This window comes from Coregonus lavaretus, assembly GCF_964263955.1.
Source record: "Coregonus lavaretus genome assembly, contig: SUPER_35_unloc_5, whole genome shotgun sequence".
Classification (NCBI taxonomy): domain Eukaryota; kingdom Metazoa; phylum Chordata; class Actinopteri; order Salmoniformes; family Salmonidae; genus Coregonus; species Coregonus lavaretus.
Window position 1 is genome coordinate 965,307 of NW_028167177.1, and position 17,419 is coordinate 982,725.

The 17,419-nt window shown below is 45.0% G+C and overlaps 1 protein-coding gene across 1 annotated transcript; it reads right to left on the reverse strand.

The window, feature by feature from the left end:
* Positions 1 to 8,347: 8,347 nt before the first annotated feature.
* On the reverse strand, positions 8,348 to 11,970 carry LOC311110379 (uncharacterized protein). Its single transcript, XM_084188927.1, has 7 exons — positions 11,518 to 11,970; positions 11,182 to 11,300; positions 11,005 to 11,050; positions 10,768 to 10,871; positions 10,141 to 10,625; positions 9,181 to 10,032; positions 8,348 to 9,008 (listed from the first exon to the last, which is right to left on the reverse strand). The coding sequence occupies exons 2-6, from the start codon at positions 11,289 to 11,291 to the stop codon at positions 9,392 to 9,394; spliced, it is 1,386 nt and encodes a 461-aa protein (XP_084045053.1). The 5' UTR covers positions 11,292 to 11,300; positions 11,518 to 11,970; the 3' UTR covers positions 8,348 to 9,008; positions 9,181 to 9,391.
* Between the last annotated feature and the right edge of the window lie 5,449 nt (positions 11,971 to 17,419).

The window sequence follows — 17,419 nt, forward strand, 5'->3', positions numbered from 1 at the left end:
TGGGTTACTCTGTCGCCCTGTGGGTGTGAAATGTTTTTTTTCTTTCTTTGCTTTGTTACCTTCGAGGTAATGTGTTTTGTTTTGTGTTTATAATCTAGTGTAAAACAGGACAGTTCAAGTAGGCCAGGTCAAGAGGGGATGTTAATAAGTTAATAATAATAATAATAATAATAATTCAATGTGGTTTTTATTTAATTACAGCTGCATAGCTAATGTTATTTTTTGGTGTACAAACATTTTTATATATCTATATTGTAAATACACCTAATTGTAAAAGTTTTGTATATTTTGGTTTGGTCCATCGCGGGTTATCTGTATTTATGTACCCTCTTATTGTTCTCTTTTGCCTGACCTTCAACTAGCAAGGTATGTTGTCCTTGGCGCCGTAATTTGTCAATATAAAACTGTGGTAAAGTTACACAAAGTGCTGTTACGCAACTATAGGTTTTGTTACAATGTGGACAATATAAAGATTTATGTTAACAACTTTCACCAAGCTCGCTAATTTGGGTACCTATTGTAACTCGGGAGTATTTGGGTCAGTGTTTGAGTGAGTTTCTATGTGCTCACGCAGGTGCCCAAGAGCTGTGGCTGCACCAAGGGCTAACCTATTGTGTGTTGTCTCTTCGTGTACAGGTATGTCTTTTATTTTGTCAGAATTATGTTGTATATCATTTTACTTGTATTGTATAGTGTGTTGTTAGGCACTGAATGTGTGCATGCAGCACCTGTTCTCTTTTGCCTGACCTTCAACTAGCAAGGTGCCCGAGAGCTGTGGCTGCACCAAGGGCTAACATCTTTTTTTTGTCTCTTCGTGTGCAGGTCGAATAAAAATTATCCAACCATCAGAATTCCAGTTGTGGCAGTGTCCTAATTAAAAGTACACAACGCAGAACGAACCACGCTACATATGCATAATGATGTAGTAAACAACATCGCTCTGCGTGGGAACTTTTGGTGGGGGGGAAGTAGCCTTTATAAGTCTCCATGGTGGGTAAAGACCATCACTTCGTTGTCTTGTTGGGAATAGTAATAATTTGTGACAGTACGCATTGTAATAGTCTAACAGTTGTTTTTCATTTTATTTCTCACATTAAACAGACATTTGAGAAGGATTTGAGAAGCGAATTGCTTGCAGTTGTACCTATGACGCACAGACACACTAAAGCTGTACAGTGTAGTTAGAAAAGTCAATTTACATTATTTGCAGATGTGTTCCCTTTTATTTACAAATCGAAAAATGTAACATTTGAAATGAATGTGGCAGAACAGTTAAGCATAGAGTTCCTGTGGGAGTCTTCTCCTTCAGTCTTTTTGCCTCCTATGCCTCGTTTCCTATTAGATGGGATTTTCCCAATGCCAAGTTCACCTGAGACAGCCGCTATCCAGTGTCATGTGTTGCTGAATTACAGATCTCGCTATCCCAATGTCGCTGCTGTCCATGGTGCTGAAATATCCAATCTCGGCTATTTGCATACATAGGACCATCCACACTTGACACCACACACACAAGTTAATGCTAATATCACACACACTTTTGAACATTGCACAACCTGCAACAAGACACTGAAACAGCACTTAATTTCAAGTTTGTTTGTTTCTGAATAAAGATGCGAAGAATGAAATCAATGTGTGGAAGGAGATTGGACAATGTATAAGCATTCCCTATAGCTGTATTTGACTGGAGCATGATCAGATTGCTTTGTTTCAGCCAGAATGGAAATTTGGTCTGAGAAACTATGCCCATTATAGCATGACTATTTCAGACAGAATTCACTTAATATTGTCTGTAAAAATATAAATAAGGCAATGTTTATATGACCCCCTTTCAAACATTCACATATTTATCATTTTCTTGCAGATATACAGTGCATTCAGAAAGTATTCATACCCCATAACTTATTCCACATGTTGTTTTCTTACAGCCTGAATTCAAAATGGATTCAATTATAATATTTTCTCTCACGCAGCTACATACAATACCCCATAATGACAAAGTGAAAACACGTTTTTGAAATTTTTGCAAATGTATTGGAAATGAAATACAGAAATATCACATTTACATAAGTATCCACACCCCTGAGTCGATTAAAGCTGTGTCTTTCTGGGTAAGTCTCCAAAAGCTTTGCACAACTGGATTGTAAAATATATGCAATATACATTATATAGACAGCCATTTTTTTTTTTTTGCCATAAGTTTTCAAGCCGAATTAAGTCAAAACTGTAACTAAGCCACTCAGGAACATTCAATGTCATCTTGGTAAGCAACTCCAGTGAATATTTGGCCTTGTGTTTTAGGTTATTGTCCTGCTGAAGAGGGAATTTGTCTCCCAGTGTCTGTTGGAAAGCAGACTGAACCAGGTTTTCCTCTAGGATTCTGACTGTACTTAGCTCTATTCCGTTTCTTTTCATCCTAAAAAAGTCTCTAGTCCTTGCCAATGACATGCATACCCATAACATGATGCAGCCACCACCATGCTTGGAAATATGAAGAGTGGTACTCAGTGATGTGTTGTGTTGGATTTGCCCCAAACATTACACTTTGTATTCAGGACATAAAGTTAATTTCTTTGCCACATTATTTGCAGTTTTACTTTAGTGCCTTATTGCAAACACAATGCATGTACAGGTTTCCTTCTTTTACATTTACATTTTAGTCATTTAGCAGACGCTCTTATCCAGAGCGACTTACAGTTAGTGAGTGCATACTCTGTCAATTAGGTTAGTATTGTGGAGTAACTACAATGTTGATGATTCATCCTCAGTTTTCTCCTATCAAAGCCATTAAACTTTCTAACTGTTTTAAAGCCACCATTGGCCTCATGGTGAAATCCCTGATAGTTTTCCTTCCTCTCCGGCAGCTGAGTTAGGAAGGACGCCTGTATTTTTGTAGTGACTGGGTGTATTAATACACCATCCAAAGCATAATTAATACCTTCACCATGCTCAAAGGAATATTCAATGTCTGCTTTAATTGTACCCATCTACTAAAAGGTGCCCTACTTTGCGAGGCATTGGAAAACCTCCCTGGTCTTTGTGGTTGAATCTATGTTTCAAATTCACTGCTGGACTGAGGGACCTTATAGATAATTGTATGTGTGGGGTACAGAGATTATGTAGTCGTTTGAAAATCACTATTATTGGACACATAGTGAGTCCATCTAACTGATTATGTGACTTGTTAAGCACATTTTTACTCCTGAGATTATTTAGGCTTGCCATAACAAAGTGGTTGAAAATTAATTGATTAGATTACTAGATACTAGCCTCTGTCAATATGTTTTTGGAAGTGGCTCTGCATTTCTTGCATACACATCATATTTATGTAAGGATTATGACGACCTTCTAAAAGGACAAAGCTGTTTATGTGTGTTCCCTTGTCTCCACTGTCACCACATCCCTCAATGTGTGCAAACAGAGCATCTATATCAGGGATGGGCAACTCCAGTCCTCGGGACCTGATTGGTGTTACACTTGTTCCCCAGCCCCAGCTAACACATTTGACTCTAATAATCAAGTACTCATGGGCTTCAGTTTAGAATGCAATAAGTTTAATCAGCTGTGTTTGCTAGGGATGGGGAAAAAGTGTGACACCACTCCGACCCCCAAGGACTGGAATTGTCCATCCCTGATCTATATGGTAGGACCAGTACCAGATTAATATGGAGGCGAAAGAAACGCACACCTATTTAGGCGAGGTGCTGGCTATCGGAGTAGAACACTTGAAAAAGAAAAGGAGAGCCGCACACTCTAGGAGCTCAGATGCAATAATTTAATAACTTAATAACCAACGTCAGGATACCCTGATGAAGACAGCTTGTCTGTCGAAACTTTGGTTATTAGGGTATTAAATTACTGCATCTGAGCTCCTAGAGTGTGCGGGAAAAGTGTGACACCACTCCGGCCCCCAAGGACAGGAATTGTCCATCCCTGATCTATATGGTAGGAACAGTACCAGACGTGAATGAATGTGTCTGTTTTGAATATTCACGGAGACAGAATGATGTGGTTGACAGCAGAGACGTCATGCCCAAAGGGGGCACAGGGTCACCTGCCCCCTCAGATTTGTGATGTTTAAATTTGTCTTGTTATTTTTTCTCTGTCATACTACTAACCATGAAGTTGGCTTTAGCTAGCCCAGATAGGATCCCATTCTCCCAACCTAATAACTACACTGAACAAAAATATTAACGCAATATGTAAAGTGTTGGTCCAATGTTTCATGAGCTGAAATAAAAGCGCACAAAAAGCTTATTTCTCTCAAATTGTGTGCACAAATTTGTTTACATCCCTGTAAGCGAGCATTTCTCCTTTGCCAAGATAATCCATCCACCTGACAAATGTGGCATATCAAGAAACTGATTAAACAGCATGATAATTACACAGGTGCACCTTGTGCTGAGGACAATAAAAGGCCACTCTAAAATGTGCAGTTTTGTCACACAACACAATGCCACAGATGTTTCAAGTTATGAGGCAGCGTGCAATTGGCTTACTGACTGCCGGAATGTCCACCAGAGCTGTTGCCAGATAAGTTTATGTTAATTTCTCAACCATAATCCAAGGCGGCTTTAGAGAATTTGGCAGTACTTCTAACTGGCCTCACGACTTCAGACCACTTGTAAAGCAGCATATGGGCGAGCTGTTTGCTGACGTCAACGTTTTGAATGCCCCATGGTGGCAGTGGGGTTATGGTATGGGCAGGCATAAGCTACGGACAATGAACCCAATTGCATTTTATCGATGACAATTTGAATGCACAGAGATACCGTGGGATAGTGTACGTGCACAAAGTGAGTTTGTAACATGTATATCATTCTTGCTTGTTGTTCTTTATAGTTACTACCATTGCCTATTGTAAGTTGCCTCTCTGTGTTTACTGTGTTGTGTAATACTCTGCAGGTAGCATTATGCCATTAATACAGCCCTTCCTTTGTTAATAGTGTTGTTGCTCTACTTGTGCTATCAGTTATTGTGCATATTCATTACCCCTGTTATCTGTCCATTACAGGACCACTATCATTCCACTACCTTTCCATGTCCATTTCATCCGTGTGTGTCAATAAAGTATCCTTGAATGTAACTCTGAGGTTGCCTTATTCCCCTCTTACCGAGGGAGGTGAAAGCGCAACCTGGTCTCAGAACATTTCGTATTATTCTGTATGTACAAAGCTGTGATCAAGGCAAAGGGTGGCTACTTTGAAGAATCTCACATCTCAAACATATTTTGATATGTGTAACACGTTTTTGGTTACTACATGATGCCATATGTGTTATTTAATAGTTTTGATGTCTTCACTATTATTCTACAATTTAGAAAATACACAAGACACAGAGGAGGAGAAACTATCCAACACCCTGGGAGAGAGAACGAGTGACCTCAGTCGAACTCACAGCCAGAAAGATGCGTTAGATACAGGAGAGGAAGAGGTTACCCTGGATGCCATCACCCCTGCTCCTGTGATCAGGCCAACGGGCAGGCGGAGCGAGAGGTCATAGTGATAGTGATTCACACCCAGTGAGAGACAGACAACCCATACAACCTCTTGGCTGGCGCAGTGGTCTAAGGCACTGCATCGCAGTGCTAACTGTGCCACTAGAGATCCTGGTTCGAATCCAGGCTCTGTCGCAGCCGGCCGCGACCGGGAGACTCATGGGCGGCGCACAATTGGCCCAGCGTCGTCCAGGGTAGGGGAGGGAATGGCCGGCAGGGATGTAGCTCAGTTGATAGAGCATGGCAGGCATGCTGTGGGTTGCAAACGCCATGCTGTGGGTTGTGGGTTTGATTCGCACGGGGGGCCAGTATAAAAAAATAAAATACGTATTCACTAACTGTAAGTCGCTCTGGATAAGAGCGTCTGCTAAATGACTAAAATGTAAATGTAAAATGTAATGAACCACACAGAGGTAGAGGCAGAGGGCCTTCAGGGCTAGCCAGTCAGCCTTCCTGCTCTGATCCTCAAGTCAATTGTAGTTGACCTCATTCCGTCAGTAGAGGATGCCTGGTTGTTCTTTAAAAGTGCTTTCCTCTCCATCTTAAATAAGCATGCCCCATTCAAACAATTCTGAACTAAGAACAGATATAGCCCCTGGTTCATCCCAGACTTGACTGCCCTTGACAGGCACAAAAACATCCTGTGGCGTACTGCATTAGCATCGAACAGCACCCGCGATATGCAACTTTTCAGGGAAGTCAGGAACAAATATACACAATCAGTTAGGAAAGAAAAGGCTAGCTTTTTCAAACAGAAATTTGCATCCTGTAGCACTAACTCCAAAAAAATTTGGGACACTGTAAAGTCCATGGAGAATAAGAGCACCTCCTCCCAGCTACCCACTGCACTGAGGCTAGGAAACACTGTCACCACCGATAAATCTACGATAATCGAGAAATTCAATAAGAATTTTGCTACGGCTGGCCATGCTGTCCACCTGGCTATCCCTACCCCGGCCACCAGCTCTGCAACTTGCTCATGAACCCCCCCCCCAAAATATGGACCCCTACAAATCAGCTGGGCTAGACAATCTGGACCCTTTCTTTCTAAAATTAGCAGCCGAAATTGTAGCAACCCCTGTTACTAGCCTGTTCAATCTCTCTTTCGTATCATCTGAGATCCCCAGAGATTGGAAAGCTGCCGCAGTCATCCCCCTCTTCAAAGGGGGTGACACTCTAGATCCAAACTGTTACAGACCTATATCCATCCTGCCCTGTCTTTCGAAAGTATTTGAAAGCCAAGTTAACAAACAGATCACCGACCATTTCGAATCGCACCGTACCTTCTCCGCTATGCAATCTGGTTTCCGAGCTGGTCATGGGTGCACCTCAGCCACGCTCAATGTCCTAAACGATATTATAACCGCGATCGATAAAAGACAGTACTGTCTTTTATCGACCTGGCCAAGGCTTTCGACTCTGTCAATCACTGCATTCTTATTGGCAGACTAAATAGCCTTGGTTTCTCAAACAACTACTTCTCAGATAGAGTTCAATGAGTCAAATCGGAGGGCCTGTTGTCTGGACCTCTGGCAGTCTCTATGGGGGTGCCACAGGGTTCAATTCTCGGCCGACTCTGTCCTCTGTGTTTATCAATGATGTCGCTCTTGCTGCTGGTGACTCTCAGATCCACCTCTACGCAGACGACACCATTTTGTATACATCTGGCCCTTCATTGGACACTGTGTTAACAAACCTCCAAACGAGCTTCAATGCCATACAACACTCCTTCCGTAGCCTCCAACTGCTCTTAAACGCTATTAAAATGAAATGCATGCTCTTCAATCGAACGCTGCATGCACCAGCCCACCCAACTAGAATCACTACTCTCGGCGGGTCTGACTTAGAATATGTGGACAACTACAAATACCTAGGTGTCTGGTTAGACCGTAAATTCTCCTTCCAGACTCACATTAAGCATCTCCAATCCAATGTTAAATCTAGAATCGACTTCTTATTTCACAACAAAGCCTCCTTCACTCATGCTGCCAAACATGCCCTCGTAAAACTGACTATCCTACCGATCCTTGACTTCGGCGATGTCATTTACAAAATAGCCTCCAACACTCTACTCAGCAAATTGGATGTAGTCTATCACAGTGCCATCCGTTTTGTCACCAAAGCCCCATATACTACCCACCATTGTGACCTGTACGCTTTCGTTGGTTGGCCCTGACTACATATTCGTCGCCAATCCCACTGGCTCCAGGTCATCAATCCCAGCCTTATCTGAAGTCATTGGTCACCATAGCAACACCCACCCGTGGTATGCGCTCCAGCAGGTATATCACCCCTCCTTTGGCCACCATTCCTTCCAGTTCTCTGCTGCTAATGACTGGAAAGAACTGCAAAAATCTCTGAAGCTGGAGACTCTTCTCTCCCTCACTAGCTTTAAGCATCAGTTGTCAGAGCAGCTTACCGATCACTGCACCTGTACACAGCCCATCTGTAATTAGCCCACCCAACTACCTCATCCCCATATTGTTATTTATTTTGCTCATTTGCACCGCAGTATCTCTATTTGTACATCATCTTCTGCACATCTATCACTCCAGTGTTAATACTAAATTGTAATTATTTTGCACTATGGCCTATTTATTGCCTTACCTCCATAACTTATTACATTTGCAAACACTGTATATAGATTTTCTATTGTGTTATTGACTGTATGTTTTGTTTATCTCATGTGTAACTCTGTGTTGTTGTTGTTTTTATCGCACTACTTTGCTTTATCTTGGCCAGGTCGCAGTTGTAAATGAGAACTTGTTCTAAACTGGCCTACCTGGTTAAATAAAGGTTAAATAAAAAAATGAAATAAAATGTTTAATTCATATTCATTAAAGATATTTAGTCAAGACTTGAAAAGTGCCATTTATTTCAAATGATAATTATTCAGTGTCTGCAACCCTCAAGAACCAGGGTGAGTCTGGGTCCCCCTTTAACTGGGCAAACACAACATGCATATCGTCATAGACTAGGCCTTAACGTTAATCTTTTAACCTTGCTTGAATAAAACAATGCATTTTTAATAGTGAGAAAGAGTTGCGCTTTTCCTTTTAGATTATGATTAAGGTTTTTGGTTGCACCTCGACTCAACGTTGGTTGAGCGCCCTCCACTTTTTCGTCAAATAATACATCTAAAAAAAATGTCATAGGTAAATTATTAAAAGCATTAAAATTGGGATTGGGATGTTTCCCACTTATTTATACAACCTACTCCACAAAGTTTAGAGAAATGTTCTGAAATTAATTAAGAATTAAACAGAAGAAAATCAGAATTGAAGGCAACTATAATGCAAAGAATTTAATGGTCTATGGTTCAATCCTGTTTCTGGTCTAATGAATAGTTAATATTGTTCCTCCTCTTCCTTGTGGCAAGCGCAGCAGCACACTGCCCTCCAAAGCCTGCAAAAAAAACGCCGGACTGCCCCTTTCCTCGCCCTGCATGGAACATCCAGGGTCACGTCCTTGGTGACGTGTGGGGTGACGTCCAGGGTGACCACAGCAACATCCTCTGGAAAAGGACAAAAGCGGGACAGAACGTAAATAAATGCAAACCGTAGGTTCTAAACACTGGCCAGTTGAATGGGATCTTTTATTTCAGCTCATGAAACATGGGACCAACACTTTACATGTTATCATGACAAATGGCACCTGTCAGAGTGCTTTCTATAAGTCTTACTCACCTGCTTGGATGGCAGAGTGGCGGAGACGGCCACCATGAGAGGCTTTTCTTCAATTGTGACGTCCACAACCTCCAAGAGTGAAGAAGCCGGGTATGCATTTGTGTTAGGGGAGAGGTCCAAAACCTCCAGCTGAGAACAAGCCGGGTCTGCCTCTGTGTTAGGGGTGATGTCCACAACCTTCAGGTGGGAAGAAGCCCGGTCTGCCTCTGTGTTAGGGGTGGTTTCCACAACCTTCTGATAGGAAGAAGCCTACTGCCTCTGTGTAAGGTGTGATGTCCACAACTTCCAAGTGGGAAGAGACAGGTTCTACCTCTATATTAGGGGTGACTTCCACAACCTCCAGCTGGGAATAAGCCGGGTCTGCCTCTGTGTCAAAAGTGATGTCCACAACAACTAGGTGGAAAGAAGCCAGGTCTGCCTCTGTGTTAGGAGTGATGTCCTCGACCTCCAGGTGGTAAGATACCGGGTCTGCCTCTGTGCTACGGGTTTTGTAAACAACCTCCAGGTGGGAATAAGCCAGGTCTGCCTCTGTGTTAGGTGTGATGTCCGCAACCTCTAGGTGGATAGAAGCCGGGTCTGCCTCTGTGTTAGGGGTGATGTCCACAACCTCTAGGTGGATAGAAGCCGGGTCTGCCTCTGTGTAAAGGGTGATGTCCACAACCTCCAGGTGAGAAGAAGCCGGGTCTGCCTCTGTGTTAGGGGGGATGTCCACAAGCTCCAGGTGGGAAGAAGCCGGGTCTGCCTCTGTGTTAGGGGTGATGTCCACAAGCTCCAGGTGGGAAGAAGCCAGGTGAGCCTCTTTGTTAGGGGTGATGTCCACAACCTCCAGGTGCGAAGAAGCCAGGTCTGCATCTGTGTTTGGGGTGACAATTAAAATCCTGATTGGCTTTACTACTACAAGGCACCAGGATGTCATGACAAAAGGCATCTGTCAGAGTGCTCTCTATGAGTGCTACTCACCTGCTTGGATGTCAGCTGGTAGTGTGGCGAAGACGGCCACCACTAGGACAGGGGGGACTGGCAGGGTGTCTGCAGTAGGCTGGAAGTAGCTTTTCACCTCGTCCGCCACAAAGGCACAGACAGAGCTCATAAAAAAAGGGGTTGTGAGGTCATCCAGGGAGAAGGACTGGCTGATTCTCCCAAGGATCGACCTCACAGAGTCAAAAGCAGCAGCACGGGAGAAAGGGGTGTGAGGAGAAGAGGCCTTCAACATGCTGGAGAGCTTCTCCCCTACGGCCACCACCATACTCACAGCCATCCCGCTTAGGAGGATGGGGTGATCTGAATGGCCTTCCTCTGGCTGAAGCCACAGGGCCAGGAGGATCCTGGGCACCAGCTCCACCACCACCTGGGATGGGCTGAGCAGGTTGCTACAGGGCTTATTGGACAGCTTGTCCAGAATGCTCCTCACAGCTCTCTCCACGATGCTGTGGACCTTAGGGTCGCTGAAATCAACAAAAAGCAGCAGAGAAAGCTAAACGATGTGCAATGTTCACACAGAGAACACTGCCCTAGTTTCTTTCTGCATAGCTCCAGATGTGTAGATGAATGGAGCAAGCTGTATGCAGGGCAGTACATGGAACTCACATGTCAGCGCCAGCTGGAGAGGTGGGGTGCATAGAGCGGCGGAGCTTGCAGACAGCCTCGTGCTCCATGTCAATCATTTTTAGGCAGGTGTTTACTTCCCAGGTCTGCCGTAGGAAACAGGAAGTCCCATTAGTGTAATTTCACAACAGATATATTCTGCTGTACTAACTAGTTGTTGAAAGGCTAGAAAAGAGCTCACTGACTGATAGTCTAAGTCTCTAACTCTCATTCTCTTACCAGCCGAGCGAGTTCGTTCCCCTCCTCCAGGGTTTCCTTCCACACCCTTCAAATAAAACACAAAGCATTTCAACTTTCCTGGCTTCCTATTTTTTGTTGTTTATTTTACCCACACCTCCTGGAGTGCTGCTGGTGACAGAGAATGGCAGTGAAGGTGAGAGCTGACGTGGTACTCACCTCTCCCTAAGGGATTTTTTGCCCTGAGACACCAGCCAGTCGCTCATGTGCTCCATGGTGACATGGGGCGAGACCTGGCCTCGACTCTGGAGCAGCAGATAGTGGACCATGAGCTTCTTCTGCAAGATGAGGTAAGGTGTGAGACCGTGCCACTAAAGACCATATAATGTGCTTTCAGAAGGGCTTCTCGCAACATTTCACAACTGCTCATGTCTCACAATTTGCAAGTGATCTTATGACCATCTTCTCTAAACTGTCTTGAAATAAAACTCTTGTTTTGGGATTAAATCTCCCTCTTTTTTTCTGTGGTTACTGTTTTTGTGGGATGAATCTTACCTGTTTATTGTAATATACTTCCTCCCAGCAGGCCTGCAGAGTCTGTAAATAAAGGCTGCTTCTACAGAATTCCTTTGAAGATAATTAAAATAATTATGCTTTATTAGGTACATTATGCACAGGCATTTACAGTATGCCAAAAGGAATATCTCCTAAGATTACCTTAGTGGGACCATAAGTGAACTCAGGAATGCTCCCAACCCTATCCATGGTCAGAGGGGGACGAAATGCAGCGCTATAGATAAACGGGATGCTCTAGAGCAGGGGTGTCAAACTCATTTTAGCTCAGGGGCCACATGGAGGAAAATCTATTCCCAAGTGGGCCGGACCGGAAAAATCATGGTATATATAACTTAAAAACAACAACTTCAGATTGTTTTCTTTGTTTTAATACGATCAACATACAACATAAAGCTGGAGCCTGAGGACAGTGTCCAAAAGCACAACATCACTATTAATCATAAAACACCTCAAGTTATTTGAAAGTTCTGAGGACAAAGAACACACAAACACACAATGCCTCAGTGATTAACAGAACTGTTTCACAGATCACAGAACTATATCAGGGTGTCATTTCTCAGGCAGAAATGTAGATAAAAATAATGAAATCCTGTTCCCCAAACAAGTGCAAGAACCACAGAGTCAAGAATAGGTTAAATATACAAATAAAATTAAATTAATTAAAAACAATAGCACATCAACATAAAAACATATAAACATAAATCTGAAAGCGTTGCTCAAACTCCCGTAACAGTCCCGTTATTTTATCTTTGAACCGCTTCATGTCTGCCACATGTTGGGTCGCGCACACATTTTTCAGACAGGGGAAGTGAGCTGCATCACCACCGGCAAGTTGCGTCTCCCACAATGACAGCTTCAACTTGAAAGAACGTATGCTGTCATAATACTGCGTGACAACTTTGTTGCGCCCTTGCAGCTGTTTGTTCAAGTTATTCAGGTGCTCTGTAACATCCACCATAAATGCAAGGTCCTGCATCCATTCTGCGGAATTAAATTCTAACACTGGTTTGCCCTTTTCTTCCATGAACTGTTCAATTTCTTCTCGTAAATCAAAGAAACGCCTCAGCACAGCACCTCGGCTTAACCATCTTACCTCAGTGTGGTATGGCAGGCCATAGATGTGGTCTTTCTCTGTGAGAAGGCTGTCAAACTGACGGTGATTCAGGCTTCTGGATCGGATGAAATTAACAGTTTGGATGACCACCTTCATGACGTTATCCATCTTTAATGACTTGCAACACAAAGCCTCCTGGTGCAAAATACAGTGAAATGTCCAAAAATCACATCCTCCATTTGCAGATTGCACTTTCTCTCTGAACTTTGTCACAACGCCTGCTTTTTTCCCGATCATTGAGGGCGCACCATCTGTAGCCAGGCTGACAGCGCGGGACCAGTCCACTCCGACCCTGTCCAGCGCGCCGACGAGTGCGGTAAAAATATAAGCTGCTGTCGTTGTATCTGTCATCGGCACCAACTCCACGAACTCCTCGGTGACGGTCAATGTGTCATCAACTCCGCGGATGAAAATGGCCAGTTGTGCAACATCTGTAATGTCCGTGCTTTCATCAATTGCAACCGAAAACGCAATAAATGACTTTACTTTTTGCTTCAACTGGCTGTCCAAATCCACTGAAAGATCGGAAATCCTGTCTGCAACTGTGTTTCTTGTCAGGCTGATATTTGCAAAAGCCTGGTGCTTTTCAGGGCACACAATCTCTGCTGCCTTCATCATGCATGTTTTTACAAATTCACCCTCACTAAATGGTTTTGAAGCCACTGCGATTTCATTAGCAATGAGGTAGCTAGCTTTCACTGCAGCGTCACTGATGTCTCGGCTGTGAGTAAACACAGACTGCTGTTTCTTCAGACCTGCCAACAGTTCATTCACCTTCTCTCATCTCCGCTGTCCTTGAAAGTTGTCATATTTGTCGGCATGAAGACTCACATTGTGGCGACGAAGGTTATATTCTTTCAGCACTGCAACATGCTGTGAACACACCAAACATACAGCTTTCCCATTCAATTCCGTGATTAAATAGGATGAACATTTTTCTTGGAACACTCTGCTCTCTGCGTCCACTTTTCTCTTTTTTGACAGAGACATATTGGGGCAATGAGGGTGCCAAAGCACATAATGTTAAAAGTAGAAGCCGTAATAAATATCGCGGGAAAAACAAAGTAGGCTGCACGTGCTTGACCTACTTTTACATTTTACATTTACGTCATTTAGCAGACGCTCTTATCCAGAGCGACTTACAAATTGATGCATTCACCCTATAGCCAGTGGGATATCCACTTTACAATTTTTTCACGGTTGACAACTCCGTTGTGTCCTCCTCCCAGAGTGCGAAGAGCCTTGGCGTGACCCTGGACAACACCCTGTCGTTCTCCGCTAACATCAAGGCGGTGACCCGATCCTGTAGGTTCATGTTCTACAACATTCGGAGAGTACGACCCTGCCTTACACAGGAAGCGGCACAGGTCCTAATCCAGGCACTTGTCATCTCCCGTCTGTATTACTGCAACTCGCTGTTGGCTGGGCTCCCTGCCTGTGCCATTAAACCCCTACAACTCATCCAGAATGCCGCAGCCCGTCTGGTGTTCAACCTTCCCAAGTTCTCTCACGTCACCCCCCTCCTCCGCACACTCCACTGGCTTCCAGTTGAAGCTCGCATCTGTTACAAGACCATGGTGCTTGCCTATGGAGCTGTGAGGGGAACGGCACCTCCGTACCTTCAGGCTCTGATCAGTCCCTACACCCAAACGAGGGCATTGCGTTCATCCACCTCTGGCCTGCTGGCTCCCCTTCCTCTGCGGAAGCATAGTTCCCGCTCAGCCCAGTCAAAACTGTTCGCTGCTCTGGCACCCCAATGGTGGAACAAGCTCCCTCACGACGCCAGGACAGCGGAGTCATTCACCACCTTCCGGAGACATTTGAAACCCCACCTCTTTAAGGAATACCTGGGATAGGATAAAGTAATCCTTCTACCCCTCCCTTACCCCAACCCCCCCCCCCCCCAAAAAAAAAAAAGAAAAAAAGAAAAACACACTGTAAAGTGGTTATCCCACTGGCTATAAGGTGAATGCACCAATTTGTAAGTCGCTCTGGATAAGAGCGTCTGCTAAATGACGTAAATGTAAAATGTCTAATGGCAGTCAGGCTACCTCTGGCGAGCACATGGAGGGCCCCAAAGAAATGCCACCCCACACCATGACTGACCCACCGCCAAACCGGTCATGCTGGAGGATGTTGCAGGCAGCAGAACGTTCTCCACGGCGTCTCCAGACTCTGTCACGTCTGTCACATGTGCTCAGTGTGAACCTGCTTTCATCTGTGAAGAGCACAGGGCGCCAGTGGCGAATTTGCCAATCTTGGTGTTCTCTGGCAAATGCCAAACGTCCTGCACGGTGTTGGGCTGTAAGCACAACCCCCACCTGTGGACGTCGGGCGCTCATACCACCCTCATGGAGACTGTTTCTGACCGTTTGAGCAGACACATGCACATTTGTGGCCTGCTGGAGGTCATTTTGCAGGGCTCTGGCAGTGCTCCTCCTGCTCCTCCTTGCACAAAGGCGGAGGTAGCAGTCCTGCTACTGGGTTGTTGCCCTCCTACGGCCTCCTCCACGTCTCCTGATGTACTGGCCTGTCTCCTGGTAGCGCCTCCATGCTCTGGACACTACGCTGACAGACACAGCAAACCTTCTTGCCACAGCTCGCATTGATGTGCCATCCTGGATGAGCTGCACTACCTGAGCCACTTGTGTGGGTTGTAGACTCCGTCTCATGCTACCACTAGAGTGAAAGCACCGCCAGCATTCAAAAGTGACCAAAACATCAGCCAGGAAGCATAGGAACTGAGAAGTGGTCTGTGGTCACCACCTGCAAAACCAGTCCTTTATTGGGGGTGTCTTGCTAATTGCCTATAATTTCCACCTGTTGTCTATTCCATTTGCACAACAGCATGTGAAATTTGTCAATCAGTGTTGCTTCCTAAGTGGACAGTTTGATTTCACAGAAGTGTGATTGACTTGGAGTTACATTGTGTTGTTTAAGTGTTCCCTTTATTTTTTTGAGCAGTGTATATAAATAACACCCCGTATTCAAAAATACAGTGTTATTTGCAGTGGCTGCAGACCATGTAGACATTACTTATAAATGCCTACAGACAGCTGTCAGCGGGGCTTTCCATGGTACCGTTACGCCATCGCTCTAGTCTTCTCATAAAACTGGTGAATAGCCTTCTCTCTATAAGACTATGGGTACCTTTTATGCGTTACTCGCTTTAATTGTATTTTATATCATAGAAAATAAAAGAACACAGATTAATTTAAATGGACTTACTGAAATTCAGAAGACATCTCCCTCAGAGGTTCGTGTATCAGGTATCTTCCCCCGGGCAGCTCTCAGTAAAAGTCTGATCTGGGCGGGTCCACTTCGTCTTTGGTCAGACGGGAAATTACCTTACACTTTCCCACTAGGGAATGCGGCACCGGTGTCTCCCTCGCAGACCTTCACTGAGATGCTCCACAGGTGGAAATTCGTGACGCCAAATTGTTGTGGAAATTCTTACACAGGACACTCAAAGTCAATATTAAATGAATCACTCTTTATTGTCAGCAAGCTGGAGAGGTCACAGTCAAACTTAGATGCATAAAGTACCGGTCTGAAGTGAGCTCTAAAAGGGCGTTCCTTACGTAGAGCCTTATATGGCTACATAAACATGATTAATTGGATTGGTTCCTACATGTGACTGGCTCCGTCTCCTATCTTAACTTAAAGAACATATTCTGGGTGTTCTGCCAGATGGTCCTCTGGAGGGGGTCATGACGCCCCCCCCACCCCCTCATACCTTGACCAGACACAGGCAGGAACCAAGGATTGTTCATGACACCAAAGATAAGATGCACAAAGTAATATTTCCTTCACAGACTCAACAAGGTGTCGAAAGCGTTCCACAGGGATGCTGGCCCATGTTTACATTTACGTCATTTAGCAGACGCTCTTATCCAGAGCGACTTACAAATAGGTGCATTCACCTTATAGCCAGTGGGATAACCACTTTACAATGTTTTTTTTTTTTTGGGGGGGGGGGGGGGGGGGGGGGGGGGGGTTGGAGTAAAGGGGGGGGGGGGGCGTAGAATGATTACTTTATCCTATCCCAGGTATTCCTTAAAGAGGTGGGGTTTCAAATGTCTCCGGAAGGTGGTGAGTGACTCCGCTGTCCTGGCGTCGTGAGGGAGCTTGTTCCACCATTGGGGTGCCAGAGCAGCGAACAGTTTTGACTGGGCTGAGCGGGAACTATGCTTCCGCAGAGGAAGGGGAGCCAGCAGGCCAGAGGTGGATGAACGCAATGCCCTCGTTTGGGTGTAGGGACTGATCAGAGCCTGAAGGTACGGAGGTGCCGTTCCCCTCACTGCTCCATAGGCAAGCACCATGGTCTTGTAACGGATGCGAGCTTCAACTGGAAGCCAGTGGAGTGTGCGGAGGAGGGGGGTGACGTGAGAGAACTTGGGAAGGTTGAACACCAGACGGGCTGCGGCATTCTGGATGAGTTGTAGGGGTTTAATGGCACAGGCAGGGAGCCCAGCCAACAGCGAGTTGCAGTAATCCAGACGGGAGATGACAAGTGCCTGGATTAGGACCTGTGCCGCTTCCTGTGTAAGGCAGCGTCGTACTCTCCGAATGTTGTAGAGCATGAACCTGCAGGATCGGGTCACCGCCTTGATGTTAGCGGAGAACGACAGGGTGTTGTCCAGGGTCACGCCAAGGCTCTTCGCACTCTGGGAGGAGGACACAACGGAGTTGTCAACCGTGATGGCGAGATCATGGAACGGGCAGTCCTTCCCCGGGAGGAAGAGCAGCTCCGTCTTGTTGACTCGA